The sequence below is a fragment of the Saimiri boliviensis genome, chromosome 12 (genome assembly GCF_048565385.1).
Source record: "Saimiri boliviensis isolate mSaiBol1 chromosome 12, mSaiBol1.pri, whole genome shotgun sequence".
Taxonomy (NCBI): Eukaryota; Metazoa; Chordata; class Mammalia; order Primates; family Cebidae; genus Saimiri; species Saimiri boliviensis.
This window is the reverse complement of record NC_133460.1, coordinates 51,905,373-51,929,525: the sequence shown is the minus strand read 5'-3', so window position 1 is coordinate 51,929,525 and position 24,153 is coordinate 51,905,373. Positions and strand designations below refer to the sequence as shown.

The following is a 24,153-nucleotide window of genomic DNA, read 5'->3' as shown; positions in this document are numbered from 1 at the left end:
TCCCGGCACTTTGGGAGGCCAAGGCAGTGGATCACGAGATCAGGAGTTCGAGACCAGCCTGACCAACATAGTGAAACCCTGTCTCTATTTAAAAAATACAAAAAATTAGCCGGCTATGGTGGCACCCACCTGTAGTCCCAGCTACTTGGGAGGCTGAGGTGGGAGAATCACTTGAACCCAGGAGTCAGAGGTTGCAGTGAGCTGAGACCATGCCATTCCATTGCACTCCAGCTTGGGTGACAGAGTGAGACTCCCTCTCAAGAAAAAAAAAATAGAGCAATATATACTCATTGTAGAAACTAGAATTAAACACAAAAGTATATAGCATGGAAAATGACAGTCTCCTATCCCATCCCCCAGAGACAACCACTATTAACACTTTAAATCCCAGTATTCTGCAATGTTCTTTATCTTTTTTTTTTTTCTGAGACGGAGTTTCACTCTTGTTACCCAGGCTGGAGTGCAATGGCGCGATCACAGCTCACCGCAACCTCCGCCTCCTGAGTTCAGGCAATTCTCCTGCCTCAGCCTCCTGAGTAGCTGGGATTACAGGCACACGCCACCATGCCCAGCTAATTTTTTGTATTTTTAGTAGAGACGGGGTTTCGCCATGTTGACCAGGATGGTCTCGATCTCATGACCTCGTGATCCACCCGCCTCGGCCCTCCAAAGTGCTGGGATTACAGGCGTGAGCCAACGCACCCGGCCAAGCAATGTTCTATCATTATAAAATATTAATATCAAGGTTGAAGATCCACAAAGATATTCTATATAATTAGGCACCTTCTCCATTCCTATACCCAACTAGTGATACTAAAATACACTGTCCCTACCAAGTGTTCATCCAGCTTCTGCTTGAACAAATCCTGTGACATAGATCTGATTACCTCCACAGGCTGGGTATAGAGGAGAATATCGAGTGACTGCTAATGGGCATGGCTGGTTGTTGTTGCTGTTGTTTTCCTGGGAAACGTTCTGGTTAGAGTTGCAGAATTCTATGCGTACCTTAAAAACCACTGAATTGTATACTTTAAGAGGGTGAATGTTATGCTACATGAATTAATTCTCAATAAAGCTTTTTTAAAAAGAGCAATTACTACTCTTTGACACTGAAGTTAAGGACAGCTATAGCTTTCCAATATCCACTCCTTGGGTACTCAGTGACCAGAGTATCTATAATAAAAGGATCTAAATCTTAACAAGTGAGGTTAATTTCTGTTTTCTCACAGGCTTGATCTCTACGCATCCCTATTTTTTTTTTTCTAGCCATTTAAAAAGAATGAGGCCACCAGGTATGGTAGTTCACACCTGTAATCCAGGGCTTTGGGAGGCTGCAGCGGGAGGATCACTTGAGGCCAATTCAAAATCAGCCTTGGCAATATAGTGAGACTACATTCCTACTAAGAAGAATTTTTTTAAAAAATATTAGCTGGGGGCCAGGCGCAGTGGTTCACACCTGTAAATCCAACAATTTGGGAGGCCAAGGTAGGTGGATTCCTTGAGCCTAGGCATTTGAGACCAGCTTGGACAATATGGTGAAAATCCATCTCTCTGAAAACAATAATAATTTTTTAAACACCAACTGGCTTAGGCTAATCAGAACTCACACCTGAGACTAGGGTCACTGCAGAAACCATACTGCTGCACAATGGGGAAAAGGCAAAATAGTTGTTGCATAATCAACCACTGCATTGCCCACAGTGCACTACTGCATACATAATCTTATCTGATCTTACAAAAGAAGTATTCGAAAAATCCAAATGACATACACAAGGGGAAAAGGGATTCTGTCTTCTCATTTTAAAACTATGTTAAAACTTTCTGCATATTTAAGATAAAGAGATCATATTCTAAGAGTGTTCACATGCATACATTCTTGGCAAAACATCTACAGGGTGTGGTCATCAGATATAATTAGAAAGGACCAATAGGCCAGCATGGTGGCTCATGTCTGCAATCCTAGCACTTTGGTAGGCCAAGGTGGGCAGATCACCTGAGGTCTGGAGTTCGAGACCAGCCTGGCCAACATGGTGAAACCCGCCTGTAATCCTAGCTATCCGGGAGGCTGAGGCAGGAGAATCACTTGAACCCGGGAGGCTGACTGGTTCCACTGCACTCCAGCCTAAGCAACAGAGCAAGACTTCATCTCAAAAACAAAAAAGAAAGGACCAATAGAATACATTTTAAAAGAATGCTGAAGGCTGGGCATGATGGCTCATGCCTATAATCCCAGCATTTTGAGAGGCCAAGGCAAGCAGATCACTTCAGGTCAGGAGTTGGATACCAGCCTGGCCAACACGGTGAAACCCCATCTCTACTAAAAATACAAAAAAAAAGAGGACAGGTGCAGTGGCTCACGCCTATAATCCCAGCACTTTGGGAGGCCACGGCGGGCGGATCACAAGGTCAGGAGCTCAAGACCAGCCTGGCCAATATGGTGAAACCCCACCTCCACTAAAAATATAAAAATTAGCCAGGCATGGTGGTATGTGCCTGTAGTCCCAGCTACTCAGGAGGCTGAGGCAGGAGAATTGCTTGAATCCAGGAGGCAGAAGTTGCAGTGAGCCAAAATAAAACCACTGCACTCCAGCCTGGGCGACAGAGTAAGACTCCATCTCAAAAAAAAAAAAAAAATTATCCGGGTGTGGTGGCGCATGCCTGTAGTCCCAGCAATTCAGGAGGCTGAGGCAGGAAAATCGCTTGAACTCTGGACACCAAGGTTAATGGTGAGCCAGGATCACGCCACTGCACTCCAGCCTAGATGACAGAGCCAAACTCTGTCTCAAAAAAAAAAAAAAAAAAAAAAAAAAAAAAGAATGCCGAAGAGAGACAGAGCAATGGTTTTCAACCACAGGTGATATTTGGCAAAGTCTAAATATATTTTTGGATATCAGCTAGGGAAGGAAGTGCTACCTTCACCTAGTGGGTAGAGGCCAGGAATGCTGCTAAACGTCTTACAATGCACAAGAGAGCCTCCCAAGAACCAAGAATTATCTGAAACAAAATATCAGTCATGCCAAGGTTGAGTAACTCTTAAGTATTACCACTTATATCTGAAGTCCAGCGCATCTGAAGTCCAAATACCATGCCACAGTATGAAAATATTAGATAAATCTATCTGTTCTAGCATGAGGAGCTGAGTTTCACAAATAAAAAAGAGTGAGCAAGAAGCAGAAACTACTTTAACCAGAGCGGTTACTCTTCTAACATTCCAAAGGCAAATTTACCTCACTTGTTTAGAGGACTGATTTCTTTTTTAAAAGGAATATAAAAAGCAGTTTTTCTTTTTTTTTTTTTTTGTGAGACAGAGTCTTGTTCTGTCTGGAGTGCAGTGATGTGATCTCAGCTCACTGCAGCCTCTGCTTCCCAGATTCAAGTGATTCTCCTGCCTCAGACTCCCAAGCAGCTGGGATTATAAGTGCCCGCCACCAAACCCGGCTAATTTTTTTTTTTTTTTTCCAGTACAGATAGAGTTTCACCATGTTGATCAGGCCAGTCTCAAACTCCTGACTTGAGGTGATCCACCCACCTTGGCCTCTCAAAGTGCTGGGATTACAGGCATGAACCACCATGGCCGTCTAGAAAACAGTTTTCTACCACTTTACCATATAATGCTATTCTTTAATAGGAAAGATCTATCAGTGTACATTTGGATTTAGAGCCTTTTGCTATTTTGAAGCAGTCCTGAAAGCTAGCACAATACGTACAAGTAACTACAACCATAATACACTGTTCCTGGATACCAAGGTAAGAATGAAGAAACAATTCTTTTCAAGGCCCACCAGGTTTGGACACTAGAATAAAAACAGGTTTCATCCCTCTACCCACTGGAAACACAGTCTTTCTAGTATTTCTTAGCTTTGCTAGATCCCTCATATTGTTCTCCTTCTAAACAAATATACAAATAATTTTAGTTCCTCCATGGTATCCAATAGTTCACGGGTTTAATAACACAGGAATGCCTTTCTTATCCATATACATATAATTTCATCCCTACACTCAACGAGGCATTCTCAGAGTAGGAAAGGAAATAAGCTGAGTGTCCTCAAACTTATGTTAAAACAGAATCTTCTCCCCAGTGTTATCTTATACTATACTCCCCCTCACTCCCACATTCCCAACACATTAGCCATCCTGCTGTTCTTTCCTGTTTTGAGTATAAGTTCATATAATATCCAAGCCCTAAACCCCCACCCCAATTTCAAACCAGGGGCTTTTCACTTGTTTTCTCTACTGAAATACTCTTCACCCGTACCTTTCTTTACATGGATTTCTCCTTGCCATGTATGTCGCAGCTTAAGTATCATGAACTCAGAGAAATCTTCTCTGACTGCTCAAATCTAAATTAATCCTCCAATCACTCTAATGTATCAAATTTCCCATAGTTTAACTACTAATAATTAACCAGTTAACTATTCAGTAACTTTAAACAGCCTTTCTTGTTTAGTGAATTTCTCATCCCATAAATACTGCCTCCTCAAAATAAAAGTCAGAAATTCATTACCCAGCCTCTCTTGCAAACAGGAAGCAGGTAACTGACCTATGCTATGCCAATAAAACACATTCACATGATATTTCAATTAGGAAACAAGTGATATAATGGAGACACTACGCGAAATCCACTTCAAAGAACATTTTTGAATGATATCAGCTTTCTTTCAGAAGCAGAAATAGCAGAGGTCCAAGCAATGGCATCTCATACTCAACACAGACAGTTACAAGTTCCAATACCTATTCCCAGTGGCAAAAGCAGTAGTCCCCAATGATCTAGTTCAGTGGTATAATTTGGGCATTTTTCCTGGCTAAGTAGAGTCCAAGACTGGTTCTCTGGCATCCCTGAAGATTCTGTGAGCTATCTAACGTCCTTTAAAAAGAAAAACAATATTTTTTCTGCTTAAATTAACTACTGGGCTTTGCCATTTGCAACTAAGAGATCTGATTCATTCTTCATACATTTTTTCATCAGATTCTTACTGATATTTTCTTGTTAATTATGTATTAGCTGTCTCTCCCCACAAGAATATAAAACTTGTTAAGGACAGGGACATTATCTATCGTGTTCATTCCTATAAATCCAGCATTTAGCACAGTGCTTCTCATACAGGAGACACTCAAAAAAAACTTCCTACTGCTACACACACACACACACACACACACACACACACACACACTCTCACACACACACACACTCGGGAACCAGCAGGAAGAATTCAAAATATCAGTACTCCAGGAGTTAAGAGCGAAAAATGATCAATGTGGACTAGGGAAAGCAAAGAGGCTTTATGAAGGTGAAGACACTTGAGTGGAGTAGTGAAAAGACAGATTGTAATCAGGAATGTAGAAAGGGAGAGATGTATCTTCCAAAGATAAAACAAATGTCTGGCACTGGGAATGAATGTAGCAGGCAGAGAATAAAGTGGGATTAGGGAAAGGTAAGTTGGGCTCGATGGGAAATATTATCAGACATGCAATATGAGCAAGATTATGAATGGCTCTGAATGCTAGGCTTGGAGAATGTTCCATTTGATGATGTTTCAAGAACACTAATCCTCAATGAGTATTTTCATCTGTTCTTTATCCTAGATGTTATCTGCTGTGTAAAACTACAGCAGCTACCCACACGTTCTCTACAGCATTCCCTCTCTGAGCATTGGTTCTCTATATTTATCTGTTCAAGCTGAGAGACTACAAGAGGAAAAGATTCCTATAATTAATCCTCTTGCAACCAAGCGGATACCCACTCCAAAGACAAAAATCTATTGCCAAAATGGCCTTTATTTCCTGACCCCCATCCCCAAAGCTATATATTAAAATCTGTCTCAACTCAATTTACTTTCTAGCCTATTTTCGTTTGTTTGTTTTGAGATGGAGTCTTGCTCTGTCACCCAGGCTGGAGTGCAGTGGTGAGATCTTGGCTCACTGCAACCTTCACCTCCCAGGTTCAAGCAATTCTCCTGCCTCAGCCTCCTGAGTAGCTGAGATTACAGGCGCCCGCAACCATGCCCGGCTAATTTTTATATTTTTAGTAGAGACAGGGTTTTACCATCTTGGCCAAGCTGGTCTTCAACTCCTGACCTCATGATCCACCCACCTCAGCCTCCCAAAGTGCTAGGATTACAGGCATGAGCCACTGTGCCTGGCTACCTTCTAGTGTATTAAAATATTTTCCAGGTACTAGAGCTTTGATGAAAGACTTTTGTTTTATTTTATACTAAGGTAACACAGTCATTCAGAAGATGATCAATTTTATAAATAGAACTCTTAAAGTCTTGAATAATCCAGAAAATCCTATAAGAAGACTATACAATTATATTTTATGGCCTTACATGAACCAGAAGGGATTTTGGAACCCTGGAAAGTTGGTTAAGAGAAGCAATCTGGCAGTAATTATTAAATACAGGTTGAGTATTCCTCACTGGAAATGCTTTGGACCAGAAGTGTTTTGAATATTGAATTTTGCATTTTTTCAGATTAGGAATACTCAATCTGCATTATTAAATATGCATATATCATATCTACATATACTTTGAACCAGAAATCCCACTACTTATCTCATAAACCTACCTGTAAGGATATGTACAAGAGGCTTATTACAATGTTCACAGTGACCAAAAAAAAAAAAAAAAAAAAACAGAAACAAAGTGAATGTCTACCAGGAAAATATCAGCTGAATAAACAAAAGTACAGCTGCACCATGGAATAATCCCATACATGATGACATATTTACAGTCACTGAATTAATAACTTAGAGCTTTATCACTTGACTTAGAGGAAGCTCTATTATTACTAGGTGAGAAAAACAAAATACAGGAAAGAATGTCAATATGATTCAATTTTATAAAACAAACTACACACACACACACACACACACACACACACACACAAACGTATGTGTGTGGTGACAGACAAAAACACAAACAGGATGAACCAGGTGCCAAGGTCAATGCCTATGGTTCTGTCTACTCTAGAGGCTGAGGTGGGAGGATCACTTGAGCCCAGGAGTTCAAGACCAGCCTGGCAACAAAGCCAGATCCTATCTTAAAATACATAAATAAAAACAGGTAGGATAATCATTCAAGTATGAGGGAAAATATGGAAGGATATATATACCACATGGTTACCTTGGAGGAAAATGGGAAGGAAAGAGAACCAGGCAAGAAAGGAGGAAAGGGCTGGGCATGGTGGCTCACGTCTGCCATCCCAGAACTTCAGGAGGCCAAGGCAGGCGGATCACCTGAGGTTGGAAGTTTGAGACCAGCCTGACCAACATGGAGAAACCCCGTCTCTACTAAAAATACAAAATTAGCTGGGCGTGTGGTGCATGCCTGTATTTCCAGCTATTTGAGAGGCTGAGGCAGGAGAATTGCTTGAACCCAGGAGGCGGAGACTGCAGTGAGCCGAGATCATGCCATAGCACTCCAGCCTGGGCAACAAGAGCAAAACTCTATCTCAAAAAAAAAAAAAGAAAAAGAAAAAGAAAGAAAGGAGGAAAGAAATATGATTTTTGTTATATGAAAGGCAGTATGTATAAACATATACTTTTTTTTTTTTTTTTTTTTTTTTTTTGAGACGGAGTTTTGTTCTTGTTGCCCAGGCTGGAGTGCAATACTGTGATCTCGGCTCACTACAACCTCTGCCTCCTGGGTTCAAGCGATTCTCCTGCCTCAGCCTCCCAAGCAGCGGAGATTACAGGTACCCACCACATGCCTGGTTAATTTTTGTATTTTAGTAGAGACGAACTTTCACCATGTTGGTCAAGTTGGTCTCAAACTCCTGACCTCAGGTGATCCACCCACCTCTGCCTCCCAAAGTGCTGGGATTACAGGCATAAGCCACTGTGCCTGGCCTACATTAATATTTTTAAAATGAAAATAGTATGAGCCAAGCACAATGGCTCACACCTGTAATCCCAACCCTTTGGGAGGCTTAAGTGGGAAGATCACTTGAGCCCAGGAGTTAGAGACCAGCTTAGGCATTCTATCTCTACGAAAGACCAGTGGGATTCCATCTCTACGAAAAAATTTAAAAATTAGCCAGGTATGGGAGCATATGTATGCAGACCCAGCTACTTGAGAGGCTGAGGTGAAAGGATTCCCTGAGCCCAGGAAGTCAAGGTTCAGGGTAGCAAGCCATGTTCGCACCACTGTGCTACAGCCTAGATGACAACATGAGACCTTGCTTCAAAAAAATAAATAATAAACACAGTATGAAAGTTATTTAAAAACCAGCTAATTCAACCATCCAGATGCCCAAAGATCCATTTATTCAACACTAAGTGCTTATTTTTTGTAACGAACTAGGGAAAAGGCTGGCATCTCCTTTCCAATAACAAATCTAGTAACAAAGAATCCATCTATTCCCAAGGATGTCCATTCCATTTTGAAGCTGATGTAATGAGAGAAAATTCTTCCATATATTGAGCTGTAATTTGCTTCTCCATAAAGAGAAAGAATGAATCTAATCTAAACTTCATCCACATAGTTGTCTTCAAATATATTCAGGACTAACAACTGTGTTTACTTGGCAACCTTTACAGATAGTTCCCTACTTTCATATATAATACAGCCCTTTAAATGTCCAGATTCAGACTTAAGCGACTTAAAATGTTAAAAAGTGACAAACCTGTGTTAGGGGTTGGGGTTAGGGAGAAATGCAGCTAAGATCACAAAGGATTAGTTTACCTAATATACAAGAGCTCCTACAAATTACAAAGGAAAAAAAATCTCTATGAGTTTTAAAAGATTTTTAAAAGATGCTCAACTTCACTTATACAAGAAATAAATATTAAACCTACAATGAGATACCATTTTCTCACCAGTCAGAACGTTTAGTACCAAATTGTGTTGGCAAAAATGTCAGCAGATAGTAATTCTGATATCTTCTACTTCTTTTTTTTTTTTAGATGGAGTCTTACTCTGTCACCCAGGCTGGAGTGCAGTGGTGCAATTTCGGCTTGTTGCAACCTCTGCCTCCTGGGTTCAAGTGATTCGCCTGACTCAGCCTCCAGAGTAGCTGGGATTACAGGCGTCCACCACTATATCCAGGTAATTTTTTTGTATTTTTAGTAGAGACGGGGTTTCACCATGTTGGCCAAACTGGTCTTGAACCCCTGACTTTGTGATTCGCCCACCTAAGCCTCCCAAAGTGTTGAGATTACAGGCATGAGCCACCACACCAGGCAATACCTTCTACCTTTAGGAACACATTCTATAAACTCATACACAAGCAATGATGAATGCACAAGGTTATTCACCACAGCAATGCAAATAACTGCAAAAGACTTGGAAACAACATAAATGTGTAACAGGGAGTTGATTTTTAAAAAATATACTATATCCACATAACTATATTAAAGAATCATAAGCTATTTCTTAACATTCTTGATGAGCAAATCTAGAGACAAAAGGATGGGCTTTCCAAAGACTTAGAAGAATCCAAAAGTTTGTGTTAAAAGTTCTCAAAGATACCATCTGAAACAGATAGACTTTAAAGATGTTCTGAATAACATTATTATAATTTGTGGCTCTTACTTGTAAGTGTACAAGAAACACGGTCAGGGCAGTAACCTATTCTATTTGCAAAGCAACAAACTACAAACAAAAGTCATCAGGTGAAAATGAGAAAAGAATATTTACCTTTAAAATTCTCAAATGTGCTACCAAAACCAAAATATATTTTGAAAAGCATACTGCAAGCACAAATATTGATACAGTCACTCTGGAATGTTATGCTGCCATTAAATGTGAATGACAAGTTTGTTAAATAGTTGGTATAATGCTGAGCAAAGGAAGCAAAATATAGTTACATGGGTTTTCTCCCTTGAGTTGTCTTCAATGGTAAGTTACATGGTTTTATGTTATCTATAAAAATGATCTATTCCTAGGCCGGGCGCAGTGGCTCAAGACTGTAATCCCAGCACTTTGGGAGGCTGAGGCAGGTGGATCACGAGGTCAAGAGATCGAGACCATCCTGGTCAACATGATGAGACCCCGTCTCTACTAAAAATACAAAAAGATTAGCTGGGCATGGTGGCACGTGCCTGTAATCCCAGCTACTCAGGAGGCTGAGGCAGGAGAATTGCCTGAACCTGGGAGGCAGAGGTTGCGGTGAGCCAAGATTGCGCCATTGCACTTCAGCCTGGGTAACAAGAGTGAAACTCCATCTCAAAAAAAAAAAAAAAAAAAAAAAAAAAAAAAAAAAAAAAATCTATTCCTTTACAAAAGCAAGATGAATTCCATTAAAAAAATGTCTAGAAGAAAATACATGAAAATGTTAACAATGGTTGTCTCTGAGTAGCACTTTTTCTTTCTTCTATTTTTCTGTACACCTCAGTTTTCTGTACATCTCAGTTTTCTATGATAAAAGATTTAGTACTTTTATCATAAATAATTCTTTTAAATGAATGATTCTGAATATGTTAGAAAAAATAAGAATCATAGCATCATACATACAAAAAAAAACTAAGTTTATTAATTTAATCTTTGTTCTCTCTGACAAATTTGGCAATTTTAAAAACTTAATTGCAGAAAAAAAGACTAGAAAATAAACATTTTTTAAAGATAACAATAATAGAACAAAGGGAATTAAGCTTTGATAAGGAAAAGGGACTTTTTCTCCCATGTCCAATACTCTTGAGGAAAGAAATAATGTAAATTTTAGTTAAAATGTCACCCAATAAAGTAACAAAAGGCTTCATAGAAAAAGAAACAGACTTTTTCTCTATTTCTTAATCATCTATGGAAAGAAGTAACAACTTTCACTTCAAGCTACTCTCTTCTTTGACTTATAAATCAAATTTCCCCCAAAAATGGGTTATCATAGTTACCCCTGAAAGATTAATTTTTAAAAAGTAACTATAGCTGTCAGGTTTTCATCTCTGGTTACATTAGAATTTTGCTTGTAAAAAAAAGTTAAGTGCAAAAAAAAAAAAGAAGAAAGTGGCAATAACTACAACTCAATCTTGTTACCTCATTGTAATGTTGGCTACGCCTAGACTAAGTCAAGCGGAAGGTTAAAGTTCCTTAATAAAATAGAAAAGAAAAGAAAAAGAAACAGCTGAGGTTAAGGGGAAAAGGTGGCATCTAGTTCTTAAGAAGTCATATATATATATATATATATATATATATATATATATATATATAGTCATATATATAGTCATATATATATATATATATATATTTTTTTTTTTAAGACAGTTTTGCTCTTGTTGCCCAGGCTTGAGTGCAATGGCATCATCTCGGCTCACTGCAACCTCCACCTGCCGAGTTCAAACAAATCTCCTGCCTTGGCCTCCCAAGTAACTGGGATTACAGGCACCTGTGCATTTTAAAAATACAATAAATCAGTAAGTTATACTAATTGATACATTTTAATATTTATACTAAAAATTCCTTATAAACCCACTTTATATTCAAATAAAATGTATAAATTCCATGTTCTCATTACTTAGCACAGATCTTCAAACCCACAATGATGTTATTGTGAGAACAATACCCTACCAAACATAACACTTAATCATAAATATTGTTGCATTCCCCATAAGGAGCTTAAGCGAATAGTAATTCAAGTTGCAATTACCAATAAGAATCCCAAACTGATTTGTTTATACATATCACAGATATTTTTGTTACAAACAAAATGAAATGCTTCTTTTTAAGTCTCAACAGCAAATATAACCATTATACCCACCCACAGAAGACACAGCCTAGAAATAGCAGTAATGCATCACTACAGCAAGGCATCAGACAACTACAAAAACACTGTAGTGTATATTAAAATCATCTCCGAACAACCAATAAAATTAAAATTTCATGCAGGGAGATCATGGAAGACCTTACTGAGAATACAATATTTGAGCAGAGACTTGAGAGGGACAAGAAATAAGAAAACCTGCATATATTCAGGAGAAGAGCATTCTAATGACAGAAAACTGCAATGCAAAAATCCTATGAGGTGGATGCATGTTCAGCATGCTTGAGGAATAGCAAGGAGGTCAGTATCACAAAATGGAGTGGGCAAGAGGGAAAGTGGCAGCAGATGGGAGTCAGACAGGGAGCCAAATGTTCAACAGTGATGTGCTGAAGGCAACGCTGGCTGGAGAGCAGATTGCTGTACATTCTAGAACTTTGAATCAGCCAGAGTGGGAGTAATTATAACAGGAAAACAGGCAAATGCTACAAATCAGAAGCTTTTCCACCTCCAGAGAGCCAGTTTATCGTCACTACCCATAGGCCACTTGAAGAACTTTGTCTTTTACTGAGTGAGATCAGCAGCTACCAGGTAAGTCTCCTTCTGCCTGAAGTTATCATTTCCACTACTGAGTTATGACCACAGGGAAGAAAGGACGAAAGCAGGGAGACTAATTAGGAAGCTGTTAATATAATCCAGATGAGATACACTGTTAGCCTGAACCAAAGAGCCAGTGGTGAGACAATGAATTGCTTACTTCTCCCTGTGGTGAGACACTGGCTCTTCGGTTCAGGTTCCAGATACAAAGAACTATTCGGATTTGGAACAGTACATAGCAACAATTACTAAGCTTCCTGTCTAGAAAACAGTATCCAACTCTAACCTAAACATGTCATTCCTAGTTCTGAATTAAGACTGTAAGTTGGATATATAAAGTACTTCAAGAAGCTCAAATAACCAAGAGTCTTAGATACACATTACATATCTTCAGCTATTAAGGATTCTATTATCATTTCAACTGGTCAACATATACATTTAGGGAGCATCTACTACATTATAAGACACTGCAGAGAATACAAGCAAAATCTATAATCCAAGCCCTTTCCTCAAGGAGGAGGTTACAATCTAAAGTTTAAACTAAAGCATCCATATAAAAAAAGATGGATTCAAAGCAGTGAAAGTAGAAAATGTGTGGCAGGGCTAAGGAGTATTCTAAAATTGGAGACAGGGAGGAAGAAATCACTGAACAGATGGGACTTGAGCTGTGCCTTGAAGGATGGGTAGAGTGAGATGATGAGAAAGGGACAAACAAACAAGTAAGGGCCTAATAGGCAGTGGATCTGCAAAGTGAAAGAGCTAAGATAAAGGTGGGAATGTACCTGGTGTTTAAGAAGTAATCCGCTCACACCATTCAGGAGAATGGGGAAACATAGGTTACCACTGGGAAGTATGCAGACATATACCTGAATTCCTAATTCCATCACTTACTAGCTTGGGCAAGTTACATAGAACTTCCTGTCTTTATTTCTTCAGTAGTAGCAATTATAGTTCCTACTTTACAGGACTGTTGCACAGAATAAATGAAATAAAATCATATATGTATGGCATGTCACACAAACTGTAAGTTAGTAAGCAGTCACTGATTATCAAAAACATTATTGGTGAGGCACAGTGGATCATGCCTGTAGTCCCAGGCCAAAGTGGGAGGATCGCTTAAGGCTAGGATTTCAAAAACTATCTGGGAAACCTAGTGAGACCTCGTCTCTACAAAAACAAATTTAATTAGATAGGCGTAGTATTTTGTACCTGTAGTCAGTCACAGCTACTCAGGAGGCTGAAGTGGGAGGGTCACTTGAGGCCAAGAGCTCAAGACCAGCCTATCCAACACAGCAAAACTGCCATCTCAATCAATCAACTAATCAACCAATAAAAATTCTTAGGAAGTGGCAATGATTAATGGGTACAAAATAATTAAAAGAATGAATAAGACCTAGAATTTGATAGTACAACAGGGTGACTATAGTCAATAATAATTTAACTATATTATTTAAAAATAACTAAATAATATAATTGTATTGTTTGTAATACAAAGGATAAATGCTTGAGGTGATTTATCCTTAAGTCACTGGAAAAACCAAAAGTGACAATAAGAAAAGTCACAAAAAGGGCTCTGTTTGGGAAAAACACTCTAAATTCTGCTTACATGTGAAGTGATACCTTAAAAGCCAAAAGAACATGTAAAATACACACACATGCAAGACTGCAGCTCACTCGCTGATATAACAATCAGTGGGAAGGAAAACATACTAGCACTCGTAAACACACGAATATTCCGAAGGCACAACTACTTGGCTGATCATTCTTTACTGTAGTAAAAGAATAGATGAACATTTTGACTTGGTGACTCAAAACAGACCAAAAAGAAAAGATGTCCTCCTTTGGGGCATCCCAAAAACCTGGTTACAATAAAAAGAGATCATTAACAACAGCTACTTTATTCTTCTTGTAACACAAATAAGACTGTAACAGCTCCAGAAACACAATAGTGCCTTGATAATCGTATAATTCTGAGAGCATATATTCTAAAAGGTTCATTTGTTCAATTGGTTCTCCATATAGCCTTTAAATGTTAACAGTGAAATGTGATTTTTCCAGAATTGCCAACACTTTCAATACTTTTTGTATATACTTTTTGAATAACATGCAAATGAAAAAGTGTAAGCTTGATGATTTTTCACAAAATGAACACACCCATGTAACCAATGCTTAAACCAAGAGACAGAACATTACTAGCACCTCAGGAACCCCCTTGATACCCTCTGTCAAACCCTTTCCCCATTCTCCAACAAGGGTAATCAATCTCCTGACTTCTGACACTATTGATTAGTTTTACCTGCTTTTGAATTTATATAAATGGAATCATGTGCTGTTAGTGTCTGGCTCCTTTTGTTCATCATGCTACTTCTGAGAACCATGTATTTTTATATGTAGCTATAATCTGTTCATTCTGATCACCGTTTAATAATCATTGTGTGGATATGTCTAAATTATACACTTATTCTACTGATTTTTTGTTTGTTTTGAGATGGAGTTTCACTCTTTCGCCCAGGTTGGAGTGCAATGGCACAGTCTCGGATCACTGCAACCTCCGCCTTCTGGTTTCAAGCGATTCTCCTGCCTCGGCCTCCCAAGTCGCTGGAATTACAGGTGCCCACCACCCCACGAAGCTAATTTTGGTATTTTTAGTAGAGACAGGGGTTTCACCATGTTGATCAGGCTGGTCTCAAACTCCTGACCTAGTGATCCGCCCACCTCAGTCTCCTAAAGTGCTGAGATTACAGGCGTGAGCCACCTCACCCAGCCCTCTTATTCTACTGTTGATGGGCATTTGGAAAATTCCAGTTTGGGCTATTAGTCCTGCCATGAAAATTTCCATCCATGTCTTTTGGTAAATACAGACACATAATTCTGTTTTGTATAAATCTAGAAATGGAACTACTGAGTCATAGGGCATGCATGTGTTCAACTTTTGTAAATAACTAATAAACTTTTAAAGAAAAATATTTTAAAATCTTCATAGGGGGATGGGTGTAGGGACTCACACCTGTAATCCCAGCACTTTGGGAGGCTGAGGCAAGCAGATCACCCAAGGTCGGGAATTTGACACCAGCCTGACCAACATGGAGAAACCTCATCTTTACTAAAAATACAAAATCAGCTGGGAGTGGTGATGGATGCCTGTAATCCCAGCTACTTGGGAGGCTGAGGCAGGAGAAGAGCTTGAACCCAGGAGGCAGAGGTTGTGGTGAGCCGAGATCGCACCATTGCGCTCCCACCTGGGCAACAAGAGTGAATCTCTGTCTCAAAAAACAAACCAACAAAAAAACTTCATAGGAAAATATGAATGATTAATAGATTCATCAAAAGGTACAGACTCCAAAACTACTTTCAGAGGGGAAAACTTACTGATGTAGGATAGCTGATCCACATCATTCCCGAAGGAGGCAAATTACTGTAGACAGTTTTCACCAGCAATTTAGCATATGATACTTAATAACAGAAGTAACCAAATCCATCTTGTCCTTTCTGAAATTGATGATGCTAAAATTTATAAACTAACAATTGAACAGCCATCACTATCAATAAGTAACAATTTTTTTCCCAACATGTTACAGGAAAATATAAACATTACAAGTCCTAACTTTGCCTAGTGTACTAATTTAAATATACTCTTAGAAACTGAAAGGGACTTCAGAACTAGCCTAACTTTCAGGTGATCATATAAATGCCTTCTACGTCAACAAACATGCTAATAAAAATTTGTTTAATCCAAGAACAGAAAAAGAACAGTAGGCAAAAACTAAGGGAATCTGAATACAGTATGTACTTTAGTTAATAATAATGTATCAAGATTGGTTCATTAATTGTAGCAAATATACCAAAGTAATGTAATATGTTAATGACAGGAGATGAAGGATATATGGGAATTCTGTGTATGATCTTTGCCATTTTTCTGTAAATCTAAAACTGTTCTAAAATAAAATTTATTTTTAAAAGTCCAATTAAAACTCTACAACATAATCTGCAGATTGTGATACACCTGCTAAACTCCTTTCAGAATGCAATCCAGATGCACTTTAAAAGCTGTTAGACACACATACCCACACACACATACACAAATACACTTTCCATCTATGGTCTTAGATACATAGATATATGAGGAAAGAATTCTATCTATGCCAATTTTAGTTTTGCTCCTAGCTTCAAAATTATGAACAAGGCTCTAACTTCTTTTATTCCATCTAAGCCAAGCTTTCTGAGTATATACTGTAAGTACTTAGTGACTCATTAAGAAGCAATCCCTTAGTTATCTTCAAATAAAAGCATCCAAACTCCAAGTAAGACCCATATTCTCATATCTTTGTAGTTCAAATCACTGAGTCTTTGCTTTTACTTTGGGGGGTGGGGGGAAAGAAAGGAAGGGTGAGAGAGAGAAAGAGAGAGAGGGAGGGAGGGAGAGAGAGGGAGAGAGCGGGGGGTGGGGGGGGGGGGAGAGAGAGAATCCTCTAAATGGTGTGAGACCTAGTGAAAGGAACCTAGGAAAGCAGGCAGCAGACCTAGCCTCTGGTTTCAGTAGTAGGATACTAACTTGCTCTGTGATCCTTGAATAACTCTGGTCCTCAATTTCCATTACCTTGAGTGGTATTTTAACTATAATAATAGTTCCATGAATCTGAAGGTCCTTTCTTTCTTTTCTTTCAGAAACAGGGTCTTGCTCTGCATCCAGGTTGGAGTACAGTGGTGTGATCACAGCTCACTACAGCCTCAAATTTCCTGGGCTCAAGCAATCCTTTCACCTCAGCCTCCTGAATAGCCAGAAATACAACGGCATGGTACCATGCCCAACTAATTTTTTTTTAATGGAGCCTCACTATATTGCCCAAGTTGGTCAGGCACTCTTGGACTCCAGCGATCCTCACAACTTGGCCTCCCAAAGCATTCAGATTACACATGTGAGCCATCATGCCCAGCCTATGAACCTTTAGAGAATCCATTAATAATAATATCCTGCAACTGAATGAAAGCCTACAGCCAGTGAGAAAGCAAAAGAGAAGGAGAGATAAAAGTCAGTGCGAAAGAGAGAGAACATAATGAATGAAATAAAAGATAAAGAAGCTGGACTGCCATCATAGCTTTCCATTTCATTAACCTTGTATTAGTAACCATACCACTATACATACTGCAAATATTTACTTGCTAGTCAGCATTATGACACAGGTCCTGGCTTTCCTGGTTTCCTCTTTAGAAGCCAATTTGAAAACAACTGTGGTTCTAGCAAGCTTATTTCTAAACACAATTTGAAGTTTGGTCTGCCTCTAGTAGGAGTTGGCAAATGTTTTCTTAAAGGGCCAAATAATAAATATTTTAGGCTTTACAGACCATATAGTCTCCGTTGTAACAACTCAACTCTGTTGTTACAGTGCCAGGGCAACCATAGACAATCTTAAACAAATGGATATGTCTGCATTGCAATAAAACTTTGTTTATAAAAATCAAGCAACCATTTAGGCTACAGTTTGTCAACACCTGTTCTACAGTAACAGGGGGCAGAAAAATCAACTGGCAATATAGATTTCATAAAACCACATGAGTTCACACCAAAATAATCTGTTTTGCTTGCAGGGAGAAAATGCTTATGAATCATATCTTCACATACCTGCGAGTGTTCAAGTTTCCCCTGCATGAACAGGTCACATCACCAATACCTAAGACAGAGCAGGAAAACACTCTCCCTTACATGGTTGTTATGACATACAGGGGATGTGTTAATTTATACAGGCAAATTTTACAGGATGACCTGCAAAAGTAAGATACCAGGTTTTAGCAACTTTAGTGATAAACATAGAAACCTACACCTGATTAACATCAACCTTTACTTCTTCCATATATAAAGCCAAATTAATTAAGATAAATGCCAAGGTCATTGCCTTTCCTAGGAGAGCTTCCCTGTTCCCTGTTTCCATGCAATCTGGTTGGTTTGTACCAGCAAACCCTTGGTCATCCATAGCCTATTAAATTTCCAGGAGGCAGAGTAACTGTTTGAGATAGCATAGTTCTGATTTATTGGGGTTGTTCACCAATATGGTCTAATCAGGCTAAGATCAGATCTATCAACCCTTAAGTTCTACCATAGTAAAAATATTCCATTGTGCAACAGTCACCTCACTAAACTCAGCCCCATGTTAGCTACTAGGTGTTCAACAGCAGGCTGGAGCAAAGAGCCAGCCCACAAGGATCAAGCAAGTGCCTTTTTAAAAACTAATCTTAAGAAGCTCCTCTACATGGCTTTGCAAAGTAAGCAAAAACCATGCCAAATAGTAAAAAAGGCACTTACTTGACTCCCATAGGCCAGCTCCACACTCTAGCAGCTAAGATGTCACTGGCACGGTACATGGAGAGTGAGGTGGAAACGATATCTTGCCAATCACTGTAGGAATGGTAGTGAAAGACCTAAAAGAATAGAAAAAAGTAAAGTAAATGTCAAAGATAAAGGCCCTCCTGAGCCTGCTAATGTGGGTACCTCAGGATATAATGCCAAAGAAGAAAAGAGAGTCTAAAAAGACCTAGTTTAGGTCATTCTTAGCCACTAATTATTACAGTGACCCTTAGGACAAGAGAGCACTTTTATAAGAAAGAGTTGTAATCTAGAATAAATCTAGATTGACTCTAAGAAACTCTGGAATACTTTTTTCAGAAATAAAGTATTAAATATTTGGACTGGCCACAGTGGCTCAGGCCTGTAATCCCAGCACCTTGGGAGGCCAAGGCGGACAGACTGCCTGAGGCCTCGGGAGTTCGAGACTAGCCTGACCAACATGGAGAAACCCCGTCTCTAATAAAAATACAAAATTAGCCGGGCATAGTGGCACATGCTGTAATCCCAGCTACTCAGGAGGCTGAGGCAGGAGAACTGCTTGAACCTGGGAGGCGGAGGTTGTGGTGAGCTGAGATCCCACCACTGCACTAAAGCCTGGGCAAAAAGAGCAAAACTCCATCTCAAAAATAAATAAATAAAATGTTTGATCATGACATGATAAGCTCAACAAATATAAAAATTGGGAGTTAGCTGGGTGTGGTGATGTGTGCCTATAGTCCCAACTATTCAAAAACCCAAGGCAGGAGGACTGTTTGAGCCCAGGAGTTCAAGGCTAGCCTGGACAACAAGCAAGACCCCATTCTCCCTAAAAAAAAAAAAAAAAAAAAATGGGGGAGCAAATCTGAAGTAACAACTCATAAACTAATTCTTTTAGAAATATTTTTAGGATCAAGCTCAGTGGCTCACAACTGTAATCCCAGCACTTTGGGAGGCTGAGGCGGGTGGATTATGCGGTCAAGAGTTCAATACCAGCCTGGCCAAGATGTTGAAACCCCATTTCTACTAAAAATACAAAACTAGCTGGGTTCAGTGCACCTGTAATCACAGCTACTCAGGAGGCTGAGGCAGGAGAATGACTTGAATCCAAGGGATGGAGGTTGCAGTGAGCCAAGATCGCGCCACTGCACTCCAGCCTGGGTGACAGAGTGAGACTCAGTCTCAAAAAAAAAAAAAAAAAAAAAAAAAAAAAAAAAAAAATATATATATATATATATATATATATATATATATATTTTAGATTAAAGAAGGAAAAAAAATTGGTCAGGCGAGGTGGCTTACACTTGTAATCCCAGCACTTTGGGGGGCTGCTGAGGTAAGAGGATTATGAGGTCAGGAGTTAGAGACCAGCCTGGCCAACATGGTGAAAGCCCATCTCTATTAAAAATACAAAATTTAGCCGGGCGCGGTGGCTCAAGCCTGTAATCCCAGCACTTTGGGAGGCCGAGGCGGGTGGATCACGAGGTCGAGAGATCAAGACCATCCTGGTCAACATGGTGAAACCCCGTCTCTACTAAAAATACAAAAAAATTAGGTGGGCATGGTGGCACGTGCCTGTAATCCCAGCTACTCAGGAGGCTGAGGCAGGAGAATTGCCTGAACCCAGGAGGCGGAGGTTGCGGTGAGCCGAGATCGCGCCATTGCACTCCAGCCTGGGTAACAAGAGTGAAACTCCGTCTCAAAAAAAAAAAAAAAAAAAAAAAAAAAAATACAAAATTTAGCCAGGCATGGTGGTGGGGGGGCTGTAATCCCAGGACTTGGGAGGCTGAGGCAGGATAATTGCTTAAACCCAGGAGGCGAAGGTTGCAGTGAGCCGAGATCATTGCAGTGAGCCAAGATTGCACCACTGCACCCTAGCCTGGGTGACAGAGCAAGACTCCAACTCAAAACAAAAAATAAAAATAAAAAGAAGGAAAAAAATTTTCACCCCATCTCTGTGCTTCTGGAATATTTAAAAAAACTGATAGAACCCTAATAAACAATGAAGAAGTAAATTTTTTAAATTAAAAAAGTCTTAGGTTATCCACTAATTTCAGGCTTTCACTAGTTTCAGAAACAAATTTACAAAATTTAGAAATCTTGGTGGACTAAATTAAAAAAAAAAAATCTGGTTCATTTGCCAAGCCACACAACTTTCTGATTTAGGGGTTCTGTTTGAAAATGATTGGAAACCATTCCAAAACAAAAAAAATGCAAAAGGCCATTTCACATACCACTATCTTTTCTCCCCATACCTATACTTTTCAAAGGTAAAATAATTTGTGAAAATTATTACAAAGGTATAATTTGTGTAGTTAGCAAGAAAGCCAGCACTAGTGAAAAAATAAATCATTCTAAATTAGCAGTATTGTCTTTCCTCCTTCCATCTAATCATTTCTACCAAAAATAAAAAACCTCTTCCATTACTGGAGGTCCATTCAGCACTCTTTCCCTTCAGAACAATGGAAGAAACAAACAGGCAGCTGAGTTTAATCATTGCTGAGGCACTGAATAAAAGAAGCAAAAGTATGTTTTCATTCTAATTACGTTTTAGCCAAAAGACTATTGTACAACCCCTAATTAAAATATGCTTCAAACTGGTCACCATTTCTAACAATCTTCAAATTGTACAGATCTCAAACAATTTAATGAGAATGGAAGACTCACTGTGAATAGCATATCTGGCCAGACTTATATCTTGGGCGCCTAACTAACGTTTTCTTTTTAATTTTGGCTTGTGTTTGCTTGCCTACAGTCCCTGGAAACCACCCCATTTATTAGTGTTTCCCTTGCTACCTCAGCATTTCTGGTTAATGCACTACAGCAAATCATTTGGAGGGACAACCTGAATGAAGTTCTGCACCGTGTACTCTGCAAAAATGCTCAAACCATTATCAAGAAATGTTGGAAATGAAAGACAACAGAATGAAATTGAGAAGATAAAAATTTTTATCAGATTGTCTTTTTAAAACAATGACTTCAAAGTAAGAATATACATTGACTAATGCATACAGAAGATTTATTAAAACAAATATTAATTTCACACCAACCGCTTGTCTCAAAAAGTGTGTCCTCTCATATCTACATCTTACTTTTCTTGTGCTTGCCCCATAAAACCATAACACAATTTAAGAACAGCCTTTTTACCATGAAAGGCGCATCTCCTTTTACAAAATAAAGCAGATAGTACCCAAATTTCAGATAATTCCAAACACACAGAAAAGAAACAATGAATTAATGCCAACAAATTTCCACCCACAGCTTGTCTGCACTTGAAAAATCTGAGAATTTTAGTAACCCAGACTTTTGCTGCAGCAGCTCAGTCCTCCATGAGCTCACTGGATTGTGGCAGATGCTGCTCTGCATTTTGCACAAGACATGTTCAACTGTGTAATAAAACATTCTTCTTCTCTGCCTTCTCTCAGGAAGTACAAAGGATTTTCCCAGGAATATGATAAATGAGGACATTCCACACCAAAAAAGGAAACTGGCTTTTTTGAAAGTCAAAACAACATTCCTAGTCTAATTAAAAATGACATAATAAACTCCTCTTTCCTGTCCCCCAGAATATTCAGTAAAAAGTCTGTCAGTCAACAGATGTTTAAATATATAGAATAGAGACAGAAATGCCACAAAGCAGTTAAAAATGAATGAACCAGAACCACATGTATCAACTAAATAAGTTGTTGGTTTTTGGTTTTGTTTTTGTTTTTGTTTTTGTTTTTAAGAAACAGAGTCTTGCTCTGTCCCCAGGCTGGAGCGCAATGGCCCAATTATAGCTCATTTTAACTTCAAACTACTGGCCTCAGCAGTCCTCCCACCTCAGCCTCCCAAAGTGCTGGGATTACATGTGTGAGCTGCTGTGCTAGCCTAATATATTTTTTTAAAGTATTAAGAAAAAAAAAAAAAAAAGGACCAGGTATAGTGGCTCATGCCTATAATCCCAGCACTTTGGGAGGCCGAGGCAGGTGGATCACTTGAGGTCAGGAGTTCGAGACTAGCTTGGCCAACACAGCAAAACCCCGTGTCTACAGAAAATACAAAAATTAGCCACGTGTGGGAGCACACGCCTGTAATCCCAGCTACTCAAGAGGCTGAAACAGGTGACTCACTTCAACCCAGGAAGTGGGGGTCACAGTGAGCCAAGATCATGCCACCACACTCCAGCCTGGGTGACAGAGAGACTCTGTTCAAAAAAAAGATTTGCAGAAGGATACATACAGTGTAATACCTTTTTTTCTTTTTTTTTTTTTTTTTGAGATGGAGTTTTGCTCTTGTTGTCCAGGCTGGAGTACAATGGCTCAGTCTCGGCTCACTGCAACCTCCACCTTCCAGGTTCAAGTGATTCTCCTGCCTCAGCCTCCCAAGTAGCTGGGTTTACAGGTGCCCATCATCATGCCCAGCTAATTTTTATGTTTTCAGTAGAGATGGGGTTTCACCATGTTGGCCAGGCTGGTCTTGAACTCCTGACCTCAGGTGATCCACCCACCTCAGCCTCCCAAAGTGTGAGTTACAGGAGTGAGCCACCATGCCCAGCCAGTGTAATACGTTTTGCATAAGGCTTTAAAACATTCTTATGAAACTATATAAGGTGTGTGTGTGTGTGTGTGTGTGTGTGTGTGTGTGTATAACAAAAGGATAAACATACTCATGTGATGGTAAACATCAAATTCAAGAGAATGTTACTTTTGGGAGAGAAGACCAAGGAAGGGGACTTGGGGGCAGCAATTATAATGTTGAACTTTTCAAGCTAACGAGTATACATTTTATTATTCCACTTATTTTTATACATATGACATACTTCATAATTTAAAAATAAAAGATTTCTGTTCTTGTATATCTGATTGAACATAATGTAATTTCCTTATGAAGGACCACCCCACTTCCACCAAAAAAGAAAAAAAAAAAACTCAAAAAAAGGTGATAGAATGGCCTTTCCAAGAGAGCTCCTTTGAGAACACTCCCATTAGTAGTTTACTTCCGCCTTTTCTTCCACTAGTGCTGTGACTTTCTAATGCTGGCTGTGATGTGACCTTTGGATCCATAACTCAGGGTCTCAGCTTGTCTCTACTTTCATCTTACAAAGAATACCCATTTTGGACAAGAAATCTACTATAGTTTCCTTTCATTTTCCACTTTTTCATGTTAAAGGCTCTAGAAATCATTAAAAAGAAAGCCATTAGCCAAGGCAAGGTGGCTCACACCTGAAATCTCGCACTTCGGGAGGTCAAAGCAGGCAGATCATGAGGTCAGGATATCGAGATCATCCTGTCTAACATGACGAAACCCCGTCTCTACTAAAAATACAAAAAATTAGCTAGGTGTGGTGGCACGTGCCTGTAGTCCCAGCTACTCAAGAGGCTAAGGCAGGAGAATCACTTGAATCCAGGAGGCAGAGGCTGCAGTGATCTGAGATCGCCCCACTGCACTCCAGCCTGGGTGACAGAGCGAGACTGTTTCAAAAAGAAAAGAAAACCATCATATATTTAAAGTTCACCCAACTTTGTGGCAATTGGCCACACTAAGAACTTGAATTCATTCTGAGTCAAACA

General features: G+C 39.3%; 1 protein-coding gene across 8 annotated transcripts in view; it reads right to left on the bottom strand.

Annotated features, from left to right (window-relative positions):
• MCU (mitochondrial calcium uniporter) overlaps positions 1–24,153 on the bottom strand; it is a 229,247-nt gene that overhangs the window by 186,722 nt on the left and 18,372 nt on the right. For 3 of the 8 annotated variants that reach the window (XM_074382378.1, XM_074382379.1, XM_074382375.1), the window contains exon 2: positions 17,906–18,699. The exons of 2 other annotated variants lie outside the window; for them this stretch is intronic. In XM_074382378.1, coding sequence (XP_074238479.1) covers positions 17,906–17,932 — 27 coding nt within the window. In that variant the 5' untranslated portion in view covers positions 17,933–18,699. The remainder of the gene's footprint in view (positions 1–17,905; positions 18,700–24,153) is intronic. 3 more of the 8 variants (XM_039478333.1, XM_074382377.1, XM_074382376.1) reach the window with 2 other exon arrangements.